At 50.6% G+C, this 22712-nt stretch overlaps 1 protein-coding gene across 2 annotated transcripts in view; it reads left to right on the top strand.

The window, feature by feature from the left end:
- The window catches only part of CRY2 (cryptochrome circadian regulator 2), a 33923-nt gene extending 12651 nt beyond the window's left edge, over window positions 1–21272 (top strand). Inside the window, exons 5-12 of one of the 2 annotated variants that reach the window (XM_019412264.2) lie at window positions 701–789; window positions 5462–5602; window positions 6780–7091; window positions 7336–7487; window positions 7610–7812; window positions 8142–8234; window positions 9441–9582; window positions 19012–21272. In XM_019412264.2, coding sequence (XP_019267809.1) covers window positions 701–789; window positions 5462–5602; window positions 6780–7091; window positions 7336–7487; window positions 7610–7812; window positions 8142–8234; window positions 9441–9580 — 1130 coding nt within the window. In that variant the 3' untranslated portion in view covers window positions 9581–9582; window positions 19012–21272. Of the gene's footprint in view, window positions 1–700; window positions 790–5461; window positions 5603–6779; window positions 7092–7335; window positions 7488–7609; window positions 7813–8141; window positions 8235–9440; window positions 9583–9877; window positions 10293–19011 lie in introns of those variants that run through there. The other variant, XM_019412265.2, reaches the window with a different exon arrangement.
- The last annotated feature ends 1440 nt before the right edge of the window (window positions 21273–22712 follow it).

Below are 22712 nucleotides of genomic sequence, written 5' to 3'. Positions count from 1 at the left end.
ATAACTTACTGGGTTTTTTCTCCTCTGTCAAAGTGATGCGTGTTATTACAGATGTTATAGAAGGAACAGTGAAACAAAAATGGAAATAACAATCACTGTTACCCCCCTGCCCAGAGATGACCACTACTGATTTTGGAGCATGTCCTTCCAGTCTTTTTTTCTGTTCTTACTCATATACATCATCCTATGTTATGCTCCTGTTTTTGTACTTTTCTCTCTCAGAACATACAGGCACAGTCTAGTGCTGGCATCAGTGGGCTCCCCGACACCAAGATAACTAGTATCGTTTCCATTGAAAGGGGGTCTGTCAGCCCCTCAGGTCACTGACTGTACCCTTTCTCCCCTTCCTCCCCCATCCCGCGTTTTTTGATCCGAACAAAATTAGCCTTTCTCACCTAAAAACCACAGTCATTTCCAGCCAACCTGATAGGGCAAGCTGTACAGGATTGTTCTCATCTGTCTTGAATGAGGAGTGGCCGGGATAGGGAAGGCAAGGGAAAGGAGATAAAAACGTGACAGTGGAAAGAGAACCAGGATGACCTGGCCATGTTGAAATGTTAGGATGATCTCAGCGCCAGCAGCACCTAGAACACATAGTTCAGTTCCCACAAGGTTCAAAGAACACAATGTGTCGAGACTTGTTGAGCTGTCACTGGAACGGCCTGACCTCTGGTTCCGTGACCTGCTCCTCCTCTTGTAGGGTTCCCTACTGAAGGACTTGGCCCGGCTGTTTGGCAAGGAGGAGAGACAGAAGCTCTGGCCCGCCTGGATAAGCATTTGGAACGGAAGGTATGGCCCCCGTTTCTGTGACACACAACTTCAGATGCCAGGATCCAGGCAGCAGAGGATATGAGAGTCAGCTTCATGTCCCTTAGTGCCTCTTCCCTCAGAGTGGTTGAAAATGAAAAATATTCCGAGGCACCTGGCTGGCTCAGTCAGTGGACCATGTGACTTGTGATCTCGGGGTTGTGAGTATGAGCCCCCCGTGGGGCCTAGAGATTACTTAAAAGTATATATCTTTAGGGGCATGTGGGTGGCTCAGTCGGTTAAGCCTCAGACTCTTGATTTCGGCTCAGGTCATGATCTCACGGTCTGAAGATCCATGCTCAGTGGGGAGCCTGCTTCAGATTGTCTCCCCAGCTTGTGCGCATGGGCACTCCCTCCCTCTCCCTCCCTCCCTCCCTCCCTCTCTCTCTCTCTCTCTCTCTCATTCTCTCTCTCTCTCTCTCTCAATAAATAAATTTTTTAAAAATTTAAAAACTAAAAATCTTTAGGGCTCCTGGGTGGCTCAGTCGGTTAAGCGTCCAACTTCGGCCCAGGTCATGACCCTGCACTTTGTGGGTTTGAGCCCTGTGTCAGGCTCTGCGCTGACAGCTTGAAGCCTGGAGCCTGCTTCAGATTCTGTGTCTCCCTTTCTTCCTGCTTCTCCCCTGCTTGCACTCTGTCTCTCCTTCTCCCAAAAATAAACAGTAAAAAAAATTTTTAATAAAAATCTTTAAAAATTTTGAAAAGAAAAAGAAAAATCTTCCTGATGGCAGTAACAACAATAATAACAACTACCATTTAATGAGTGTTTACCACATGCTGGTCACTGGGCTGAGTATTTCTGAGTTAAGTATCTGCTTGCATTATTTCCTATTTTCTTTTCAACATCCCTGCAAGGTAGGTGTTAAGCTCTCCATTTTACAGATTAGGAGATTAAGGTTTAGAGAGGATAAGTAACTTGCCTGAGGTCACACAGTTAACAAGTAGTGGAGTGAGATCTTGTTCTACGTGATTCTAAAACTTATACTAGGTTGCTTTTCTTTCATCTTTGTACAGGCTCCCCTTACTGAGAGGGTGTCTGGTCAGTGAAGTCCAGAAGATTAATTACTTTGTGTTTCTGTGTCCCATCTTCACCTTTTGCTGGGCCCCCTCAGCATTGATTTCTGTATTTTTGGACACAGAGAACAAATGGTCCACCTCCCAATAAAGTGGGAATTGGCAAGGGGAAGGAAAGAGGTGGAGGCCTCAAAGGCACTCCTTAATAATGTCACACGGCTTCCATGACCCTAGGACTAGAGGAGCAGAGACGGTTCTCATGATTGAGTCAGCTCCTGGTTTCCTGCCCACCGCGGCTGTTTTATAGACTGATAGACTGGTTCTCAACTTTTTGTATTCTCAGATGGGTGGGCATTTGGCCCAGGAGCCAGGTGATAACAATGGAACAAGGAGACTAAGGCAGACCTACAAGGGAAGAATGCTTCCCAGCCCTGGAGGTGCCTCACCAGCAGTGAAAATGTGCCACAGGACCCACCTCCCTTGGGATGGCCCTATCTTCGTGTTACCGTCAGCCACCCCAGCCAGCCCCACCAACTTAAAAGGATAAGACTGATGTCCAAGGGCTATGGGGAGGACCAGCTGTCCCTGTCCACATAAGGAGCTTTACCCAAAGATCCTTGGGTACACAAGAACACAGGCTGGGCTCAGGGGGCAGAGTGGTAGAGATCACAAATGGGATGGCAGGACTAGAATAAGACTGACAAGCATAAAGAGCTAACTTAATGATCTCATGGATTATCATCACCTTAAAAGCATTTTGTGGAGGGCTGTCCCCTTAGATCATGAAGTCAGGGTCCTTTTCCACATGCCCCTGGAGGGTGTGGTCTGTCGTGGGGCCTTGTGTCAGGACCCTTCAGACTCAGTGGTGGTCAGAGGGAACACTGTGTCCTACATTCTAGGAGAAGAGAAGGTGCCTGTGAGCAGAGTGTGACCTTGTCTCAGGAGGTTTATTTCAGTCTTCAGTTCTCCAAATCTGAGGTGAACATCTACTTGTGTCAGGATGGCCTAGCTACTAAAAAGACTGCCCAATGAGGCAAGCAGAGAGTCCGCTTCCAGAACTAGTCTATTGTAGATGATAGACATGAAACAAGGAATTACAGCGTACTCTGAGGGTTAGGAAAAGAGCAGTTCAGAGTATTAGGGGAGCAAAGAGGAAGGGAGTTTTATTAATCAGTTTGTATTTGCAAGTTGGCTTTTGAAAAAGGGAGTTTTTGAACTCCGTTAACTAGGAGTCCAAGGTGTAGCCTTTAGGTGGATCCAGGTGTCCAAGTAATGGTACCAGGAACACATTCTCCATCTCTGAGCTCTGAGGTAGGCTTTCCTTGAGCAGTGGCAAAGTGGTCACCAGAAGCTTATTTTCGGTCTGCTAAGCACACCAGAGGAAGTAGTGTGCCTCTTTTCTAAAAGCTCTGAGAAAAGTCCCGAGGAGTGTTTTCATTTCATTCTGGATCGGGTCGTGTGACAGTCCCTGACTCAATCACCACGGCCGAGGAAGGGGTGTCTCCCTGTCAGACTACTCCCAGAGTCAGAAGGTGAGCTCGGCTCCACTTTACCCAGTTGGACTGAGATTAGGGCAGGTTGGATCACTGCAAGGAAACTAGGTGCTGTCACCAAAAAGGGGAGACAGTGTGTGATCTTTATCCCTGGTTCCCCAAAATAGTAGATGAGGGCAAGCATGTCTTTATAAAATTATCCCTATTTTTATTTTATTATTTTATTTAATGTTTATTTTTGAGAGAGAGAAATAGAGTGCGAGTGGGGGAGGGGCAGAGAGAGAGGGAGACAGAATCTGAAGTAGCTCCAGGCTCTGAGCCATCAGCACAGAGCCTGACGCAGGGCTTGAACCCATGAACCGTGAGATCACGACCTGAGCCGAAATCAGACGTTTAACCGACTGAGCCACCCAGGTGCCCCTCAGTATCCCTATTTTTAAATGAGAAAGGAATGATGGAACATTTTGCAACCTTCAATGATGACTCATTGTGCATCAATGACTACTAACCCCATAAAGAGAGACAGTCAGGCATCGTGTCCCCCCGCAGTCTTGCCAGAGAAGTCAAATCTGAGTCCAACCCAGTCTCTGGTACCGGCCACCAGTTTGCAGCAATATACTGTGCGTGTGCAATCAGCAAAATGTAGACTGCGGGAATCAGTACAAGTCAAATGGCCTGGGTTCTTCGCAGAGAACCTTAAAGGGAAAGAAGGAAATGACAGGAAGTATGTAGACTAAAAAAAACTTAAATAACAGTGACTCTGCCCCCAGTGTGGAGAGGGGATTAGAGGGCGACCAGAATAGATGCAGGGAGATCAATTGGGAGCCTGTCACAGTCGTCGAGTCTACATCTTAGCCTGATCCAGGTTGGTGGCAAGAGTGATGGGAAGAAAAGGACAGATTTGAGGAATCTTTGAACAGTAGAATTGACAGGACTTGGCCACAAAGAAGTCACAGGTGATGGCCAGGCCTTGGCGTGGACACCCAGGTGGATGACGGTGCATCTTCCGAGATAAGGATGCCCGTGGAAGGGTGGTTTGAAGAAAAGAGTTGTTACACTTCCAGGGGCCTGGAGGGCAGTCAAGTAGAAATCCTGGCAGGGAGGTGGATGGAGTGATCTGGGAATCCAGCTAAGTAGCAGCTAAGCATCCTGGGCTGGAGCCACGGACATGCCGATCCTCCGTAAAGAAGTGGTGTTGGGAGCCACGGGACTGGACGCTCTCCCCCAGGAACACAGTTGAGTAGGGGACCCAGCACAGAGCCCTGAGATGCCAGCACTGAGGGGGTTGGGAGGGGAGGCAGCCAGGAGTGTGTGGAGTCCAAAGGCCAACAGAACAGAGGGTTATGGAGACGGGAGCAGGGTGAGATGTGCCGAGAGGTCCAAAACTATGACAGGAAGTGCCTGCAGGACTCAGTGGCCTGGAAACCACAGAGACTTTGGTGGGAGGCAGCTTGGTGGGAGTGGGTGAGGGCAGAAGCCAGACCCGATGAGTCCTTCATTTTTTTTTTCTTTGGTTTGCGAAAAAGTGAGATGACTTCCCCAATATTCTTGGAGTAGAAACTGGAGAGAAAGATACGGAACATGCAAGAGAGGGAAGAGGGGCGGGCTCCAGAGCCAGGCAGAGGCCTTGGCCTTGGGCAGGGTCACAAGAGGGGGTAGGCGTAGATGCAGGCGAGTTTGTAGATTCGGTGGCTAAAGGTTGAGGAGCTTTTCTCCTGAGGGCTTCCGTTTCCTTATTGTTGGGAAGGAAAGTCGTCTGCTGGAGGGTGGCGGGGAAGTGTGGCGTAGGGGGTCTGAAGAGGGTGTGAAGTTTGTGAAAGAGTCATCAAGAAGAGAAAGAGGTTCTAGGCGTGGAGCAAGAGAAAATAGTTACTAGATGTCGGTGGAGTCTGGAGTCAGAAGCTAAGTGCCCCCCAGCCCTGTCTCTTACCGCCTCTGTAACCCCAGAAGAGGCACATCACCCTTTGGGCTTCGTTGTTCGTTTCCAAAAGGAGGCGCTGAGAAATGCCGCCTCAGAGGATGGTTCAGATCAGATGGGAGGACGTGTATGACAGCGGGCTCTGAAGTCACGCTCCGTGCCGGCGCCTCGGGGTTTTTTTCTCTAGCATCCCGGCCTTTCCTTTCTTCGCCTTCTCTTCCCACTGCAGGCTTGGGTTGCCAACTATGAGAGACCCCGAATGAACGCCAACTCCCTGCTGGCCAGCCCCACGGGCCTCAGCCCCTACCTGCGCTTTGGCTGCCTCTCGTGCCGCCTCTTCTACTACCGCCTGTGGGACCTGTACAAAAAGGTGAGGGGCGGGGAGGGCAGTGCACCCTGCGCCCGGTCACGGCCAAGCAGAACAGGGCTTCCGGGCCAGTCACGCACCTGAAAAGGGGCCCTTCCCTCTGACCCTGGGGATGAAGACTGGGCTGTGGATGCTGGAGGTGCTTCAGGTTGTGTACGGTCCAGAGGAGGTCGGGAAGAGTCCACATGCCGGAGGTGGCGGAGCCCAGCGCCACCCAGACCGCCGATCTAAATAAAATCTGTGTTACCAGGTAGAACAGGTCAGGCAGAAAAGCTGACCTCAGGGTGTGGCCCTTGAGGTGGCAGATCTGCTGCCGGCAGGTGGACAGGGGCAGGCGCTCCGGCTGGGAGCCCGGGAGGGCAGGGCCGGAGCCAGTCCTGAGCCGAAGAGCACGGGAGCGCTCTGTGGGGCTGTGTCCGGTGGGTGGGCTGGGGGGTCCACGAGCAGCCGTTGCCTACCAGTAATGAGGAAATGAGCTGGAGGGCTGAGTGCAGGGCTGTGCCATGTGGACGGTAGGCACGTGACCCTGTGGTCATGCCCCCACCGCCCAGAAGGAAAGAGGGCAATACATCTGACTGTCCACCCAACTATCCGCGTTCATCAGATCATCCTTCTGTCTGTCCTTTCACACTGCTTCCGTGTCCTTGCCAGTGGCGGGATTTTGTGGCATGGGGTGGCTTTGTCAGTTTGGAATCTTGTGATTTCAGGAAGGTCACTATTTTCTGGGAGGTCTGATCTTTTCATTCCCTCACATCCCCAGATCCAGGCCAGTGTGTGTAACTTGTTTAACCAACATCTAGATGGAGCATTTTATATGTGTGCTGATAGGAAAACTCCCTTTGACTCTAGAAAGTGGAACCAAACAGGGACCCCTGAGGATGAGGATCATGGCCCAGGCCTGGGGAATTTGGTTCCCGGTGCAGAGCCCTGTGGCAATACCCTCCCCACTGCCTGACTCTGCAGCCATCGTCACCGCGCAGAGCAGCGGCACAGCCAGGGCCTGGGCTTTCAGCCTGTGGGCACGCTGGACCACTGCTAAGGCACAGTCCCGCCACACGTCTACGGGGTTTGGAGCCACCACGTTCGTGGCAGCTCCAGATTCCCTTGTGGGGGAGGCCTGAGCGACATGGTGCTGAGAGCCGGGTGGGTATTTGCATCCACATGCTACCCCCAACCCCAGGTGAAGCGGAACAGCACGCCCCCCCTCTCCCTGTTTGGGCAACTCCTGTGGCGAGAGTTCTTCTACACGGCAGCCACCAACAACCCCAGGTTTGACCGCATGGAGGGGAACCCCATCTGCATCCAGATCCCCTGGGACCGCAACCCTGAGGCCCTGGCCAAGTGGGCCGAGGGCAAGACAGGCTTCCCTTGGATTGACGCCATCATGACCCAGCTGAGGCAGGAGGGCTGGATCCACCATCTGGCCCGGCACGCTGTGGCCTGCTTCCTCACCCGCGGAGACCTCTGGGTCAGCTGGGAGAGCGGGGTCCGGGTGAGTGCTCTCTCGGGGGAAGCTGGCCTGTTCCTTCTTGTCAGGCCCAGCAGGGGCAGCCCTCTTCTGGGCTGGGGCATGGGGTAGGATCCCTGGATCCTGGGCATCCCCTCCAAATCCTCTCTGGTTTGCCCTCCACAGAAGGGCTTTGGCTCTCCTCCATGGGGAGATGTGTGGTAACTTGGGGAGAATCATGGCAGGAGGTCCTCAAGGTGGCTGATTGTCCCACACTGTCCCCATCTAGGTATTTGATGAGCTGCTCCTGGATGCAGATTTCAGTGTGAACGCGGGCAGCTGGATGTGGCTGTCCTGCAGCGCTTTCTTCCAACAGTTCTTTCACTGCTACTGCCCTGTAGGCTTTGGCCGCCGCACGGACCCCAGTGGAGACTACATCAGGTGAGGATGCGGTCCAGGCTCTCTGCTCTGGCTGCTGTGGCCCGCTCCTAGGATGAGACAGCCTTGGCCCTTTGAAGGAGAGTGCCAGTGTGCTGACCGGTTGTCCGATGTATGTGTTTCAGGCGATACCTGCCCATATTGAAAGGATTCCCCTCTCGATACATCTATGAGCCCTGGAATGCCCCAGAGTCCATTCAGAAGGCAGCCAAATGCATCATTGGTGTGGACTATCCCCGGCCCATTGTCAACCATGCTGAGACCAGCCGGCTCAACATTGAGCGAATGAAGCAGATTTATCAGCAGCTCTCCCGCTACCGGGGACTCTGTAAGGAGCCGCTACTCCCACCACCATCCCCTAGCTCACTAGGGGCAGGACAGCACCTACCTGCGGGCTCAGAGGGGATTTCCAGATACTTGCAAAGGGAGACTGAGTGCTCTCTTTTGAGCTGTTAAGTTGACTTCCCAGGGCACAGGGCACTGTAGGCCAGGCTGGACGGGGCCTCTCTTCGTCGTGGCCACAGCGGAAAGCGATGGAGCCCCAGTGTCATGGCCCAGCACCCCCTTTCCCACCACCGCATCTTGTTTTCAACCGCCTGGTGGCCCTCTAGAGTCCTGCGAGATTACATTCTGATCGTATCCCTGCCTCTCTCCCAGGTCTGCTGGCTTCTGTCCCTTCCTGTGTGGAAGACCTCAGCAACCCGGTGGCAGAGCCCAGCTCAAGCCAGACTGGGAATGTGAGCAGTGCAGGTGAGTAGCAGCTGGCCTCCTGGGGCCCGTGTCCACCCGGAGGACACTGCAGAACTACCACCAGTTCAGTCATTGAGGACTGAGGACAGAGGCAGGAATGAATCTGTGCCCTTATAGAGAGCTTATATTCCTCTTGGCAGAGACAAATAGTAAAGGAACTGTGTAAGAGCATTTTTGATAAGAAGTGCTTTGGGGGAAAATAAAATTGAATGACCTGGTAAAAGAGGGGCTGGGGAAGGGGGATTCCTTCAGGCTCTTTAGACAGAATTAGTCAGGAAACCCCTTTCTGAGCAGGACCCTGGTAACAAGCAGAACCAGGCTTTCCAAGAACTGGGGGAAGAACATTCCAGGCAAAGGGAATAGCAGGGAAAGACCCAGAGATGAACGAGCTTAGCCCATTCGAGGCACAGAGGAAGGGAAGCCCGTGCTGCTTGGCATACCCCGAGGGAGGAGCTAGAGTGAGATGGGGACCAGGTGTGGCAGGAGCGGTGTCACATGCCCCCCCCCCCCCAGGAGGAGTAGGATTGTGTCATCAGCGCACTGAGGAGGCACTGAGGGGTGGTCAGCAGGGTGAAGGTGTGTGACCTGACCTGTGTTTTCAAAAGCTCCCTCCGCCTGCTGTGTGGAAGGGACAGTGCGGTGCGGGCAGGCCCAAGGACAGGGAGACTAGAAAGGAGGCAACCGTGGTGGTCCAGGCAGGAGGGGGCAGCACAGTCCGGTGGTGGCAGCAAAGAGAGGTGAGGCAGTCTTGCCGAATTCTTCACCTCCTCCCTTCAGCTCTGGGATCAATGTCAGTAAGAGACCAGCAAGAGCTCCAGGGGTTTTTCTAGTTTGCCAAGCCAGGCTAGCTCCACAGATGAGGGTGCTGCTTGTTCCTGCTTCAGGAGGCTGATCCAGCGTCTCCGAGGGAATGCCTGACCTTCAGAGCAAGGGCAGCAGACACGCCAGAGCAGTCTGTGGCCTGGAGCCCGTGGGATTTGGGGCCCAGAAGCTGGCCCTGCCTCCAGCAGGCCTGGTCATGCCCTCCTTAGACATTTCCAGGCAAGGTCGCTGCTGAGAGAAGACCGAGGGGCGGACCTGAGGAGCAACTCGTTGGCATGGCTTTGAGGCAGGCTCCCTGCCCCTGGAAGAGCTGCCGTGGCACAGTGTCGGGTCCTCTTGGCTCCATGCAGGGTCCTTGTGACACTTTGACCTGCTTCTCTACAGGCCCAAGACCGCTACCGAGTGGCCCAGCGTCCCCGAAACGCAAGCTGGAAGCAGCCGAGGAGCCACCGGGCGAAGAACTCAGCAAACGGGCGAGGGTGGCAGGGTTGCCCGCCCCAGAGCTGCCGAGCAGGGACGTCTGAGAGTGAGTGACAGCGCAGATTCAGCTGGAGGAAGGAGGTGGGAGAGGTGGACAGGGGTCTGGAAAACTACTGCCCTGCCAGCTGAAGGCTAAAACCCAGCAAACCAGATGAAAACCTGGTGGCGACTGCATGATTTTTTCTAGGATTTCAGCTCTAAATTTCTTCCATTCTGACTTCTATACCTCTTAAATTTTAAAAAGAAATTTAAAAGTAAAGCGTTTTTCTTTCTTTACCAGCTAAGGAAAAACCTTTCTTTCCCCCCCCCCCCCCCCCTTTGGCTCTTTCTACCTATCAAAGTGAGGCAAATCCCACAAAAAGAAAGCAGAGACCCGGAGAGGAAGCTGTAGGAGAAATGGCCCCATGGCAGGATCTGAGGATGCTCCTGGACCTTCTGCCCTCGTGGATGGGCTGTGTTCCGTAGGCAGGCCAGTGGAGGGCAGCACTGACCTTCAGAAGACAAGCAGAGGGCTGGGCACTGCTGGCCAGGCCCAGCCCTGCCTGAGGACCAGTAGAGTCTGGCTGCCCATGGTCTCTGCCTCTTGAAGCCACTCCTCTGTTCTCACCTTCCTCCTGGCCTTGGCTCTGCACTTCCCTGTCAGCACTCAGCTTTCTTGGAAGCCCCCTGAATGTCATTTAAAAAATAAAAATTGGCTCCCTCCCCAGAGCAGGAAAGGACTTTTATGCCTTTCTTGGGGAAATATAAATTACTCTTCTCTTTGAGTCATCATCCCAGGCTGTTCTTTATGTGTCATGTCTGCGTCATTAGATTGGAGAGGATGCTTTTTCTCTATGGAGCCCATGGATTCTTTTTTCCACGCCCTTCCATTTCAGGGCCAGGTGGGGCCATCTGATTTGAGCGGCTAAGCTTGAGTGCTGGGTGAGACAACGATTGTTTGATGCTTGTGCCCTTTACCCTGTGAGGCTCTTGGTCATAGACGTCACTGATAGATTTGTGCTGGCTTGTTCCAGAAGCACTGGCAGGCTTAGATACTACTCTCTTAGTTATCTCTTAGCTCTTTGATACTAAGCAAAGTTCATTCTGCCTTACAAATCTGGACCTTGCCAGGCTGTCACTCCCGACTTTCAGGTGAGAAGATCAAAGAATAGAGAGGTTAAATGTCTGGATCAAGGTTGCTCAGTAAGCTAATGGCATCCAATTCAGCATGAAATTATTGCCAGGAGCTATGTGAGGTAGGGGAGTATATGCATATAAGATATGTGATGATGCCCACCCACCGGCATTTAACAGTCTGCTTAGAAAAAGAAGGCAAATAACTCCTAATTCCTAGACAGATGATATAGACTCTACATGCTTGTCATAAGCCAGCGGTTGGTGGGCTGGAGTGATCAGGGAATACAGTACAGAAGTTTACACTTGGGGCTGAAAGGTAAGTTGGATTTAGACCACAAGGAGGGCATTTTGGGCAAGAAAAATAGCTTAATGATTATGTGATCTTGTACAAGTTAGTTAACTGTTATGAGACTTAGTTTCCTTACCTATAAAGTAGGTTGTTACAAAGGCTAAATGGTTACATTTATGTGTCTGATAGGAGCGCGGGGCACTGCTGGGAGTAGGAAAGCTGTCTGCTCTGGCTCGAGCAGACAGGGGTTTGTTTTTCTCACCTAACAGGAGGCCCTAATGCGCGCCTTGCTGGTTTTGAGTTGGTTCAACTATGTCAGAGCCAGTTTTTCTGAGATTCTCTTGCTCTGTGGTGTCAAGGTGGCTGCCACAGCCTCAGCCATCAATTTCTCATCCAAAGCAAGAAAGAAGAGACCACTGTGCTCATTTATCAGTAAACACACACCAAGTGAACGCAGTTTGCCAGACACTTTTGTGCACATGAGGATACTGAGACGTGCTGAACAAGACTGACAAAGGCCCTTCCCTCTTGGGTGCATCTTGGTGGGAGGAGACAGACGGTAAACAAGTAGATATAGTCGAGAGGCTCTAAGTGGTATGAAGAAAAAAATAACGTTGGTAAGAAGATAGAAAGTAAAGGTTGGCCCACAGTGGGGGGTTGCAATTTTAAGATTGGAGAAGAACAAACAAACAAAAAGATTGGGAGGGGATGCCTCTCTCCCTTTTCATCAAGAAAATAAAAGCTTTCCCAGAATACCCTTCTCCCAGCTTTTCATGTTGGTCTCATGAGCCCACGCTGAGTCACAAGGCCACCTCCAGTGTGGGAAGTAGGGATCCAGGTTATCAGGATTGGTTTTCCAACTTAAGTGAGAAACAGAATCCCCTGGAGGATTTGTGAAACCACAGATTGCTGGGCCCCACCCCCGGAGCTTCTGATCCTGTAGGTCTGGGCTGGGGCCTGAGAATTTGCATTTCTTTTTTTTCTTTTTTTTTAATGTTTTTATTTTTGAGACTGAGAGAGACAGAGCATGAGCAGGGGAGGGTCAGAGAGAGAGGGAGACAGAGAATCCAAAGCAGGCTCCAGGCTCTGAGCTGTCAGCACAGAGCCCGATGTGGGGCTCGAACCCACAGACTGTGAGATCATGACCTGAGCTGAAGTCGGACGCTTAACCGACTGAGCCACCCAGGCGCCCTGAGAATTTGCATTTCTAACAAGTTCCCAGCAGCCGATGATGCTGCTGTTCTGGGACTGTACTTTGAGACTCACTGACTTAGACCAATCATGAGCCACTGTCTGTGCCGGTCCGTGACCCACTGAACAGAATCAGGGTTTTGGTAGCTAGGAAGTGTGGGTACTGGTAGGCAGCTAACAGCGTCTAGGTAATAGGCAAGGCAGTTAGCCCAATGCCTGGCTCGTAAGTATCCAGTAAATGGTAGCTATTATTATAGATATCATCACTATTATTTTAGAAGAACATAAGGCTACTGTTGGGTTGGAGCCTGCAGGGTCTTAAATGTCAGGCAGGTGAGTCCTTGTACTCTGGACACTAAGGAGCATTTTGGAACAGGAGAGTGAACTGATCAAACAGGCGTTTTTGGAAGGCATTGGGCTGGGGTCTGCAGAGGAAACAGTGGCAGTGGGGGAGCCAGCTGAGACGCGATAGCAGTGACTCCAAGTAAAAACGTTACAAGGGTGCGGACGTCAGCCTGTCTCTGGCCTGGCCACCCAGGAGAGTATCCGTTGGCCAACTGGGATCTTAAGGACTGATTCTCAAGATTTACTATGCCCTTAATCATGGCTAATTGCTTGGAAGTGGGGGGCTAGGAGGTCAGAGGACAAGACAGACTGGGGAAGAATGCACGTATTCTTTGAAAACCCTGAGAGAAGAGAGTATACTTGGGTTTCACTGGATGCTGGTGGTAGTGCCTGGCCCCCAAGACATTCAGCATCCTCATCTGTAAAACAGTGATAATAGCATCTTGTCACCTGCCCTGCCAATCGAGCACACGTTAGGGAAAGAAAATGAAAACCCGTATGTGCAAAAAAGCCTTTGAACAAGGTCAAATGCACCATGGAGATGAAATCACATTACCATCTTGTACATGCTTCTCAGGGTGTCTTGAATTGTGTTATTGTTACTTTAGCCAGAGGCAGCCCTCCGGGCTAAGTGAACCACAGAGCTGTGGCCACGTGGCCAGAGTTGACACGGGACACTGAGAAGCAGGAGACTTACCCTTCTCCCCTCTTCTCTTGGTCAGCATTAGTTGTGTGACTTGGGGCAGGATACCTGGCCTTTCTGAGACTGCATCTGTAAGGTGTGACTAATCATTCTTCACCAGCCTGAAGGCTCCATCCTGAATCTTCTGAGGCCCCATTTAGCTCTGAGCTCTGTGGCTTTGTGATTCCATTATTTCTAATGCCTCAGAGCTATGGCAGTTCACAGGACAGACAACAATTTACAGTGTAAAACATGCCTTGATATCAGTAGGTTTCATGCTTACCTAAAACCCACACCAGTGTCTGTTCTGCATTTGGTGGTATTGTACAATGTTCACTAAACTGAAAAATAAGCCAGTCTCCAAATAGCTATCATTTCAGAGGCTTCCCTATAATCCCTAAAGCTGCTGACTGCTCAGGATTCCATGAGCCTCGAATTGTGTACAGATTTTTCTTATTGGTCCAATTGCTTTGTCATGGGGGAGCAGCGCACATGATCCATTTGCCCATCGGCTGGCACACAGTGGTTGTTGAGAGAAGCCCCAATTGAATACAGAAGTCTCCTGGCCAAGGGTCACCTCTTCCCCTCCCCTGCCCACAGGTCACCAAGCTTGGTTAGCCCTGGGGCTTCACTGCAGAAAACCTGACGTCTGGAATCTCTTCCTTGTCGTTTTGGCACTTCTGTTGTGTGTCCCTCATGTGAAACAACGTATGGGAAAGGCAGCGGGTGACCTAAAATGCTACACAGTAGATGTGGAGACAGTGGTACTCTGGTCTTACGCTCAGACCAGTGTCTGCGTTGCCATCCTGCACTCACTGCCTGGGAGCCTTCACCCGAGTTGCCTCACCTCTCCTCACCTCTCCACTTCTCACTTCCTGACCTGGAAACGAGAAGTTGGGACTCAGTGTCCCTTTGCACTTTCCCAACCAAGTAGCTGTTGGCTGGCTGACATCCCCTCCCCTTGCTGCAGGATTTGTATGGTGCAGGAAGGGCAAGGGTGTCACTGACATGAGAAATGAGACGGAGCTGAGAGCCCTGCTTTGTAGCCCATCTCAGCCCATCCAAGCCCGGCTGCGCCTCTGTTCCTCCTTCTTCCTAACTTGCGAGCTGATGGCAAACCATCTGCCCCTTTCAAACTCCTGGGCACCGAGACCTGGTTGCAGGCTCCAAAGTTTCCGCCAACCTTGAGCTGTTGGGGTATCCTCTGCTGATGTAAGCTCCTGCGTGCACATCATCCACACGCCCCTTCTGGGCTAGGGTCAGGGGAAGGGTAGACTCACAGACTTGGATTTCTTGTTAACATCTGGCTCACAGGTAGCCTGGGGGTAATTCGAACAGCGGGTGCACTGAGGGAGGCAGTCATTAACTTACTTTGTGTTCAGCTGCTGCTTCTGTGTTTCTTACATTTAATGACAGGTTGAAAGAGTTGGACAATTGAGAGATTGATTTTTCAGTGCATGTTTTATGAGTTGATTTTTCCCTTGGTGCCTCCCCCTACCTGTTCTTCCCTTTCTTTTAATGCTGCAGTCGTCATTTTCTTGCAGGGCCTCCTTTGATTTCCCCAGCCCACGTTTTTTTCTGCAGACTTATGCCCTGGCTTGAGAACAAGAGCACAGGAACTACCTAGTTACCTGCTGATCAAGGAGCTTGAGTAACTAGTTGACCAGGCCTTTGACTGATTTCGTGGACAAGCACATCCTGGTTCTTCCAAACCTTGGTTTTCTGTATTTGTGTTTTTGAACCCATCACAGAGGGACTTGGGTCACAGGGGCTTATCTGAGGCCCACACGCTGCCATCTCCCTTCCTGAGCCTGCCCCATAGCGAAGTCACGCCCAAGTCTACATAGGTCTGAAGTGCTAGCATTATAGCCACCTGACTACTTATATTCTAGGCATTGGTTCTTTGTATTGTTGCTTTCCTTTGGAAAATGTTTAATTGTGATGCAGAATAATTGAGGAGCTGACAAATACATTGCTCAGATTTTAGATGTGCAGGCAACAGGACATATCTTATGCTGTCACAGCAGACTGGAATACCCACTCACTGCCAGTGTGCACCAGATGCAGACAGGAAATGTTGCACATTAAATAACATATCCTCTTGATTACTGTACTTTATGTGAGATTTATTATAAGCCTAATTCTAATTCAATGAATGCCATCCACAGATTGTATGATGGGTCATTGTCGCTGTGGGGCGTAAAACAATCATTAAGAAGGTTGACAGGCAAAGCATATTAGAAAATAATCTTATAAATTTGATTAAAGATACTTGCAAAGTCACATTAATTCCAAAATAATGTTTTCTATACATATGGTGACTTGGGAAGTCTTAGGCCATCCCCTGAGAAAACATAATGAAGATAAGCAGCTAAAAAAAAGAGAGAGAAAGGATTTTGATACTTTGCAATGAAAAGACAGTTTAAGCATTTGAATTAAACCTGTCACTGAAAAGTGCATTTTTTTTTAAAGTTTTATTTATTTATTTTAAGAGAGAGAGAGTATAAGCAAGGGAGGGGCAGAGAGAGGGGGGAAGAGAGAATCCCAAGCAGACTGGTCTTGAACTCACGAACTATGACATCATGACCTGAGCCGAAATCAAGAGTCAGACACTTGGGGGTGCCTGGGTGGCTCAGTCAGTTAAGCATCCAACTTCGGCTCAGGTCATGATCTCACAGTTCATGGGTTCAAGCCCCACGTCAGACTCCGTGCTGACAGCTTGGAGCCTGGAGCCTGCTTCTGATTCTGTGTCTCCCTCTCTCTCTGCCCCTCTTCCACTCACACTCTGCCTCTGTCTCTCTCTCTTTTAAAAATAAATAAATGTTAAAAAAAAATTCTTTTAAAAGAATCAACACTTAACCAACTGAGCCACCCAGGCACCTGAAAAGGGCTTTTTTAACCAAAAGCAAGTCAATGCTGTTAGCAAGTACATGGATCCATTCTTTATTCAGGTCATCTCAGGAGTGAAGGCAGGGCTCTTGTCTACTCTTCCATAAAGGCCCCATAGACCCTGGACAACCGCTATGGAGTGCCATTGCCCGTTGAAATAAGGGCATGTCTCCTCCCTGTATGGTCAAGATGGAGAGGGAGCCTGGAAATCCTTAGTCCCTTAATACATACCCCAAATCCTCTAAGGCACTCACTCATCTTCTATTGCTAAGCCCTAGCTCTATAAGCAACAATCATAAGTACTTAGAGACAAGTTTGCCAGAAGCTGTGACGATCACTGGTTACAATTAAGCAATTTGCTTACACAATTACGCTGCCTAGTGTTCGATCAGAGAATCTGGAAAAGGGGGGGGTTTCTCTCTCCCCGTTACAAAGATTTCATTGCTTCAAACTCTAGAACAGTCCTGTCAGATACACAATGCATGCCACAAGTATAATTTTAAGTTTCTAGTAACCACATTAAAAAGTAAAAAGAAAAAGTGAAATTAATTTAATAAAAATGTTTTTTTTTTCCAACCATATATAGGCATTGGTTCGTAAACCCTTTTTTGGGTTACCCATGCTTTGGAGAGTCTGATAAAGGATGGATCCTCCCCAGGGGCACCTGCGTGGCTCAGTCAGTAAAGTGTCTGACTTCAGCTCAGGTCATGATCTCATGGTCTGTGAGTTCGAGCCCCGCGTTGGACTCTGTGCTGACAGCTTGGAGCCTAGAGCCTGCTTCAGAGTCTGTGTTTCTCCCTCTCTCTCTGTCCCTCCCCCACTCGCACTCTGTCTCCCTCTCTCTCTGCCAAATACAATAAAAACATTTAAAAATTAAAACAAACAAAAAAAAGGATCGATCCTCCCCAGAAAGTTGTAGCTATTCATACACACAGAACAATGTGCACAGAACTTCAGGGTCCTCATGGACTGCCCCTTAATCCTATCCTTGGACCACAAAGGGGCCAAGAACCCCAGAGTTAGAGCCCATATTCTAAGGAATCTTCATGCACTCTTTATCCTCCCCCATCCCTTAAAGGTGGAGAAAACAAGATAAAAAGAGGTATTGGGTAAGAGGACCTGTATGGTACACTCTCCATTCCATTCAGGAAAAATCCCGAGTTTTTCAGTTTCAGAAGAAAAGTCATCTCTGGCTTAACAGGGGCCACAGAGAGACCTGTGTGTAAAATATATATCACAGCATGTTTCAATAAACATGTATACTTCAGAAACAAATACATTTATTTTTAGGAAAAATATGGCTAGGTCATTTTGGTACAAGCTTAAAGGAAAAATTATTGAAAATAATGTACATTTTAAAGAATGAGGTACTCAGACCATCTGGGTGGCTCAGTCAGTTAGGTGTCTGACTCTTGATTTCAGCTCAAGTCATGATCTCACAGTTCGTGAGATCGAGCCCCACATCGGGCTCCTGTGCTGACAGCACAGAGCCTGCTTGGGATTCTCTCTCCCTCTCTCTCTCTCTGCCCCTCCCCTGCTTACACTCATGCACGCATTCTCTCTCTCTCTCTCTCTCTCTCTCTCTCTCTCTCTCTCTCTCTCACTCTCTCTCAAAAATAAGTAAGTAAAACTTAAAAAAAGAGTGGGGTACTCAGTACTGACTCATTCAGGTATCACTCTTACATTTGCTCTTTATTTCACCCAGCTTCTGGATAACGTATCATCATCTGGATAAAATCTTCAGATTTAACATTTGTCTTAAAAGAGTTGCATGTGTCAGAAGACTGATTCTGAATCTTTGACTCTTCAGAGCATTTTCCCTCTTCCGTTAAATTCTAAACTTCCATTTATATTGCTTGGATGCATATTAGTTTCCATGCTCCCATGTTGAATTTCTTTTTATAGTCCCTAAAAGTCTTGATGAGCAATACTAGAACATAGAGATTACTTAATGGCAAAAATACAGGTGTCGGCATCAGACCTGGGTTTCATGGTTTGGCCCTGCCCCTTTTGATGCTATCGTCCTAGGCAACTTATCCTGTCTACCTTCTGTTTTCTCATTTGTAAAACTGGAGGCCATGTCTTCAGGATTAACAGGATCACGGGGAGCCTGGGTGGCTCAGTTGGTTGAGCGTCCGACTTTGGCCCTGACGGCACAGAGCCCAATGTGGGGCTTGAACTCACAAACCGTGAGATCATGGCCTGAGCCAAAGTTGGATGCTCAACCCACCCAGGCTCCCCGAAACTGTACAAACTCTTAATGGAACCCTGCATGTCTCTGTGCACTCTCAGGTTCACTGGACCCATTCAAATAGGCAGCCCAGCACTAAGACAGGCTTACCCTGTCCTCTGTTAGCAGACATGAGTCCGTTTCTTCTCTCTGCCCCAGATTCAGAATGTCATAAATATTTAAAATGATTCTTCCTGGTGTCTCCACCCCCACCCCCACCCCACCCCCCCCCATCTTCTAGCACTTCGCCAGGGTTCTTTTATCTATATGTGGAAATTTGTTCACTGGCTGATTCTAAACTCAGTCTTTGTCTTCATCTTCAAATTACTGGTCCCAGCTGGCTTCTCTTCCAGCCATATTTTTCTGAATATCTCTGGCAGCAGCCATTGTGCCTTGCTGTGAAAACTGCCCTTGTCCTATCAGAGCAAGTGTCATCCAAGGCCTCGGTTGAGTCTCATAGAGCCTTCTCCTCCTCCTTTCCTGCCCTGAGCCAAGGAGGCCCAGAGGGTCTACAGGGGATAGCTGGTTCTGTGTCATCACCTCAGAGGGGCAGTGTTCAGGCACCCGGTGGCATCCCAGCAACAGCCTCGTCCCCAGGCCTGTGCAGTTCACTCTAGGCTCTTCTCAGTTCCCAGCCTGAGTGTCCCCCGAGAAGCAGACAGAGGAGTTTGTGTCCCTGGGCAACTAAGCGGCCTCCTGAATGCTCCTTTTTGCATTTGTTTTTCTCTTTCAGCTGCAGCGCTGTAGCTCCACGAGCGAAGCCTGGGTGCCCGAGCAGCCACCGTGGCAGCAGAGCGCGACCTGCAGAAAAGCTGATCACCGACAGAGATTGAGAGAGCGAGTGTGCATGTGTGTACGCGTGCGCGGAGGATGGAGTGGTGTGCCTGTTTGCGTGTGCATGCCTCTGTTTACACTCTTGTGATTCCGAACGCTGCTGGGGCTGGAGGAATACATATAGCAGCTTCACCTCAGCCTCCAGACACCAGGCTAGAGGTCATGGCAGTGACTTTCAGCCAAACCTGTCCCTGTGAGCCAGCTCCCTTGTCTGAATAGAAGAGTAGAAGGACCCTAGCTGGGATCCTGGCCTCTGCCCCCACCCCGACCCTGAGCCCTCCCTCCCTCTCTCGTCACATCAGACTGAGGAGCGAGCGGGAGGGCAACATGGCTGGCTCTGGTCCAGAGCCTGGGATCCTAGAAGCAGCCCTGCTGAGTTCCTGCTTTATGACCCTGGAGGCTGGGCAGGCTGGAGGGGACAGATGCTGTCCAGACACAGTCACCTGGCCCGGCTTCTTTCTTATTTTAAGATTTCCTGCCACTGGCTCCTCGAGACCCCTCCTTGGGCATCTGGGACTGAGCATGAGGCTGTAAACAGATCTGAAAACTTGAGGTCACCATGGGGAGGTACAACCAGCCACCTGACTGATGTGCCATATACATAGTACTGGAGACGGTAGCCTAAAAAGAGCATCTGCCTTTCTGGGGCTGAAAACCTAAGGTTCGGAACGGAATCCCAGCTTCTACTCTTCCTTCCTCAGAAGCTGAGAGCCAGCCCGAGTGCTGACTGTGGAGTCAGCGCCTCCACCAGGAGGAAGCCAGGTTCCTGGTGATAGAAGGCCCCCTGGCTCCCCTGGCTGTACCACAGTGCTGCCTGAGGTCAGCTGACAGCCAGGAAAGCCATTCTATCCTGTGGTCTGTAGGCTTCTGGGGCCTGCCTGGGGCTGGTCAGCATCCAAGTGCTGTGTCAGCTCTCGCAGTAGCTGGATGCCAAGGACCCCGGCAGGTAGACTCAGGTGGGAACTGCCAGGGACAGTTGGGAAATGTCCAGGTAGAGACCCCACCCAGCACACCAACCCTTCCAGAAGCAGCAGGTGGGAGGTTTGACCCCGAGAAGCCAAGGCCTTGCATTCCAGAAGTGGCCTGGCCTCCCACCTCAACCCTCCCACTGTTGAAGGCCTGTGGAGAAAGACATAATGAAAAGGACTGTGTGGTCAGCTAGAGCAAGTCTTCCTTCCACCCTGTGGCCTGCACTTGAGCCACAAAGTGAGAGTGTGTGTGTGCGCGTGCGTGTGTGTGTGTGTGTGTGTGTGTGTACAGGTGCGTGCGTAACTGAGAGGCTAATTCCTCTATGGATTTGTGTCCTCACCTGTAACATTAGGCTGGCCTCTGGGCCTTTTCCTCTCTACCTCCCCTGTGACCTTTCCTAGCCTCATAGCTGTTAACTCCCTTGGCCCTAGCCCTGTCCCTCACTGTCCTCCTCTGTCCTCGGACCAGAACCCTGGAGTCAGGCTTCTGTCTCCTACAGCTGTCCGGCACATCGACAGGCTTCTTCCTGAGATGTCCTCAGGTTTTCTCAGCCAGAGAGCTGCCTTTAGAGTCCAACTGTTGTATGTCTGTCACCCTCACTACAAATGTCCCGTAATCCTGTGGGGGAAGCAAGGCACAGGTGATGGTGTATATTCACAGCATTGGGTTGGGGTCTTCTCTGTTCCCCAGCCCCAACCAGGAGGAAAGAGAATTCGGGGTTGTTGTCAGAAGGGGAGTAGAGCGAGCCTTGGAAGGCTGTTTTGAGAACTTGAGAAGGCCGGAGTCAGTATTTATTTAGCAGCACATTCAAATATGAGGATGATTCCCTTTTCCTGCCTGTTAGATGATGGCTCTCTTCCCCCTACTTCACCATCCCTGGCAAGCTGGCCCATCCCCAGTGGAATAGAGTGGTTCACTCCTGGAGCTGGGAGGGTCAGGGTGAGGAGAGGGTGCGTCTGGTGGCCCCGAGCTCCGAGATGGCTTCATGCCTTCCCTCTTCTGGCCTAGGTGTTCGCAGGGCTGCCACAGCGTATTGCCCCAAATCCCGATCCAAGGGCCAGCGTGGGGGAGAGATGGTCGCAGGCAAAATGCACTTTATACAGAGATTTTATTCTTACTGAGAAGGTGTGTTTCTCCCACATTTTGTGAATATTCACTTGTTTCATAAATGTCTGATACTGTCTGAGCAAAGCTGTGTTGTTGTCAATCTTGTGGGAGGTCCGGTAACCAGGAATCAGTGAGCCTGAGCCTGAATGAAGCCTTAGGCCAGACCATCTTGGTTGTGCTGGAACCAGGAGCTTCTCACCCTGCCTGAGACTTGGCAAGAGGGAGAGGGATGGGTAGAGATGGAGGAAGTGGGAGGTCCCTAGGTGAGTGGCCAGAGCAGACTAGTGGCAGTTTCACAGCTTGGCCAAGTTGGGGGGTCAGTCACCTAGAAGGGTACAGAGCACTCCAGGCCCAGGATTCTATCTTGCAGTGACTCAGCCTCTTGGCCCACCTAAGCCCCCCAGGGCTGAGGATCAGTCCGTCCAGGCAGGGCTCTCTCCAGGTCCTCAGTCCATCCTTTATCTTGACTCAGCCACTTAAGCACTGTGTGGTGTGAAGGGGACGCAGGCAGCGAGAACTCTGACTCTAACCAGGTGATCAGCATCTGCCCGGCTTTTTTGCCTCATGCCATCTGGCCAGAGAGTGGCCCCTCTCTGCAGTGTGTGTGGGCTTTCCTATGATGACTTCTAGCCTTGGATCACTGGAAGAGTTTTGTTAGCCCACACCACACACCAGCTTCTCGTGGGCAGGGGCTCAGGCAGGGCCCAAGAATACACAAGCTGTCCCGCACAGAGTGAGAAAGTGGAAAAGGAGAGAAACTTGGCCCTGGGTTTCATCTCATTCTTAACTCTGCTTTGAAACTCCTTCCCACCAAGACCTGGACCTGTCCCTCCCTCTCTCCCGTCTCCTGGCTTCTCTCTAATGTGTCTCTGGCTTGGCCTCAGGAGCTAAGATACCTTTGTTCTTGAGCAAAAGATTCTGGAAGATGGAATTGTCTCACACATGCACACTCCTGACCTGAGGAGGCTCTTAGTTGAGGCAAGCACACACTCTTAAGCAACAATTATTAGCCATTATGACATGACTGCTTTCCTGGGAGCAAAAGCCAGGCATCTGAGCAGCAGGTGGTTGCCGTTTGGTCCTATGAAAGGAGGCTGAGCTAAGATAGCAGAAAAGGTAAAGTGGCCACTCCTCTAGGCCCACAGGCAGGGAAAAGACCTTTGGCACTCGGTAACGGGATGTTCTCGGTGCTGGAGGGGGAGTTGTTTCTACAGAGCTTTCTGGGAGCTACATTAAAGGAAAAGGGGCTAATTTGACCAGTTGGCTGTCCAGATTTGCAAATAGGATCCCACAAGTTGTGAAATAGTTTGCCCCTTTTTCTAAGAGAGGTAAGGACAGGGGTAGAGGACAGGACCTCTGCAGTTCTCAGGAGACCAGAGAAACCAGTGAGGTTTGGTCAGAGGCTCTGTGACCTACCAAAGCTGGGGCCCTAGGCTTGGCCAGCAGTTTGAGTGTCCAGCAGTCCATGCTCTGTAAAATAACTCACAGGCTTAGACTTCTTAGGGGAGAGACCGGGAGGGAGCC

This window comes from Panthera pardus, unplaced genomic scaffold (genome assembly GCF_024362965.1).
Source record: "Panthera pardus isolate Hobbes unplaced genomic scaffold, ASM2436296v1 HiC_scaffold_12, whole genome shotgun sequence".
NCBI lineage: Eukaryota > Metazoa > Chordata > Mammalia > Carnivora > Felidae > Panthera > Panthera pardus.
Note: the sequence above shows the minus strand (reverse complement) of the source record. Positions and strands in the feature narration are given on the sequence as shown.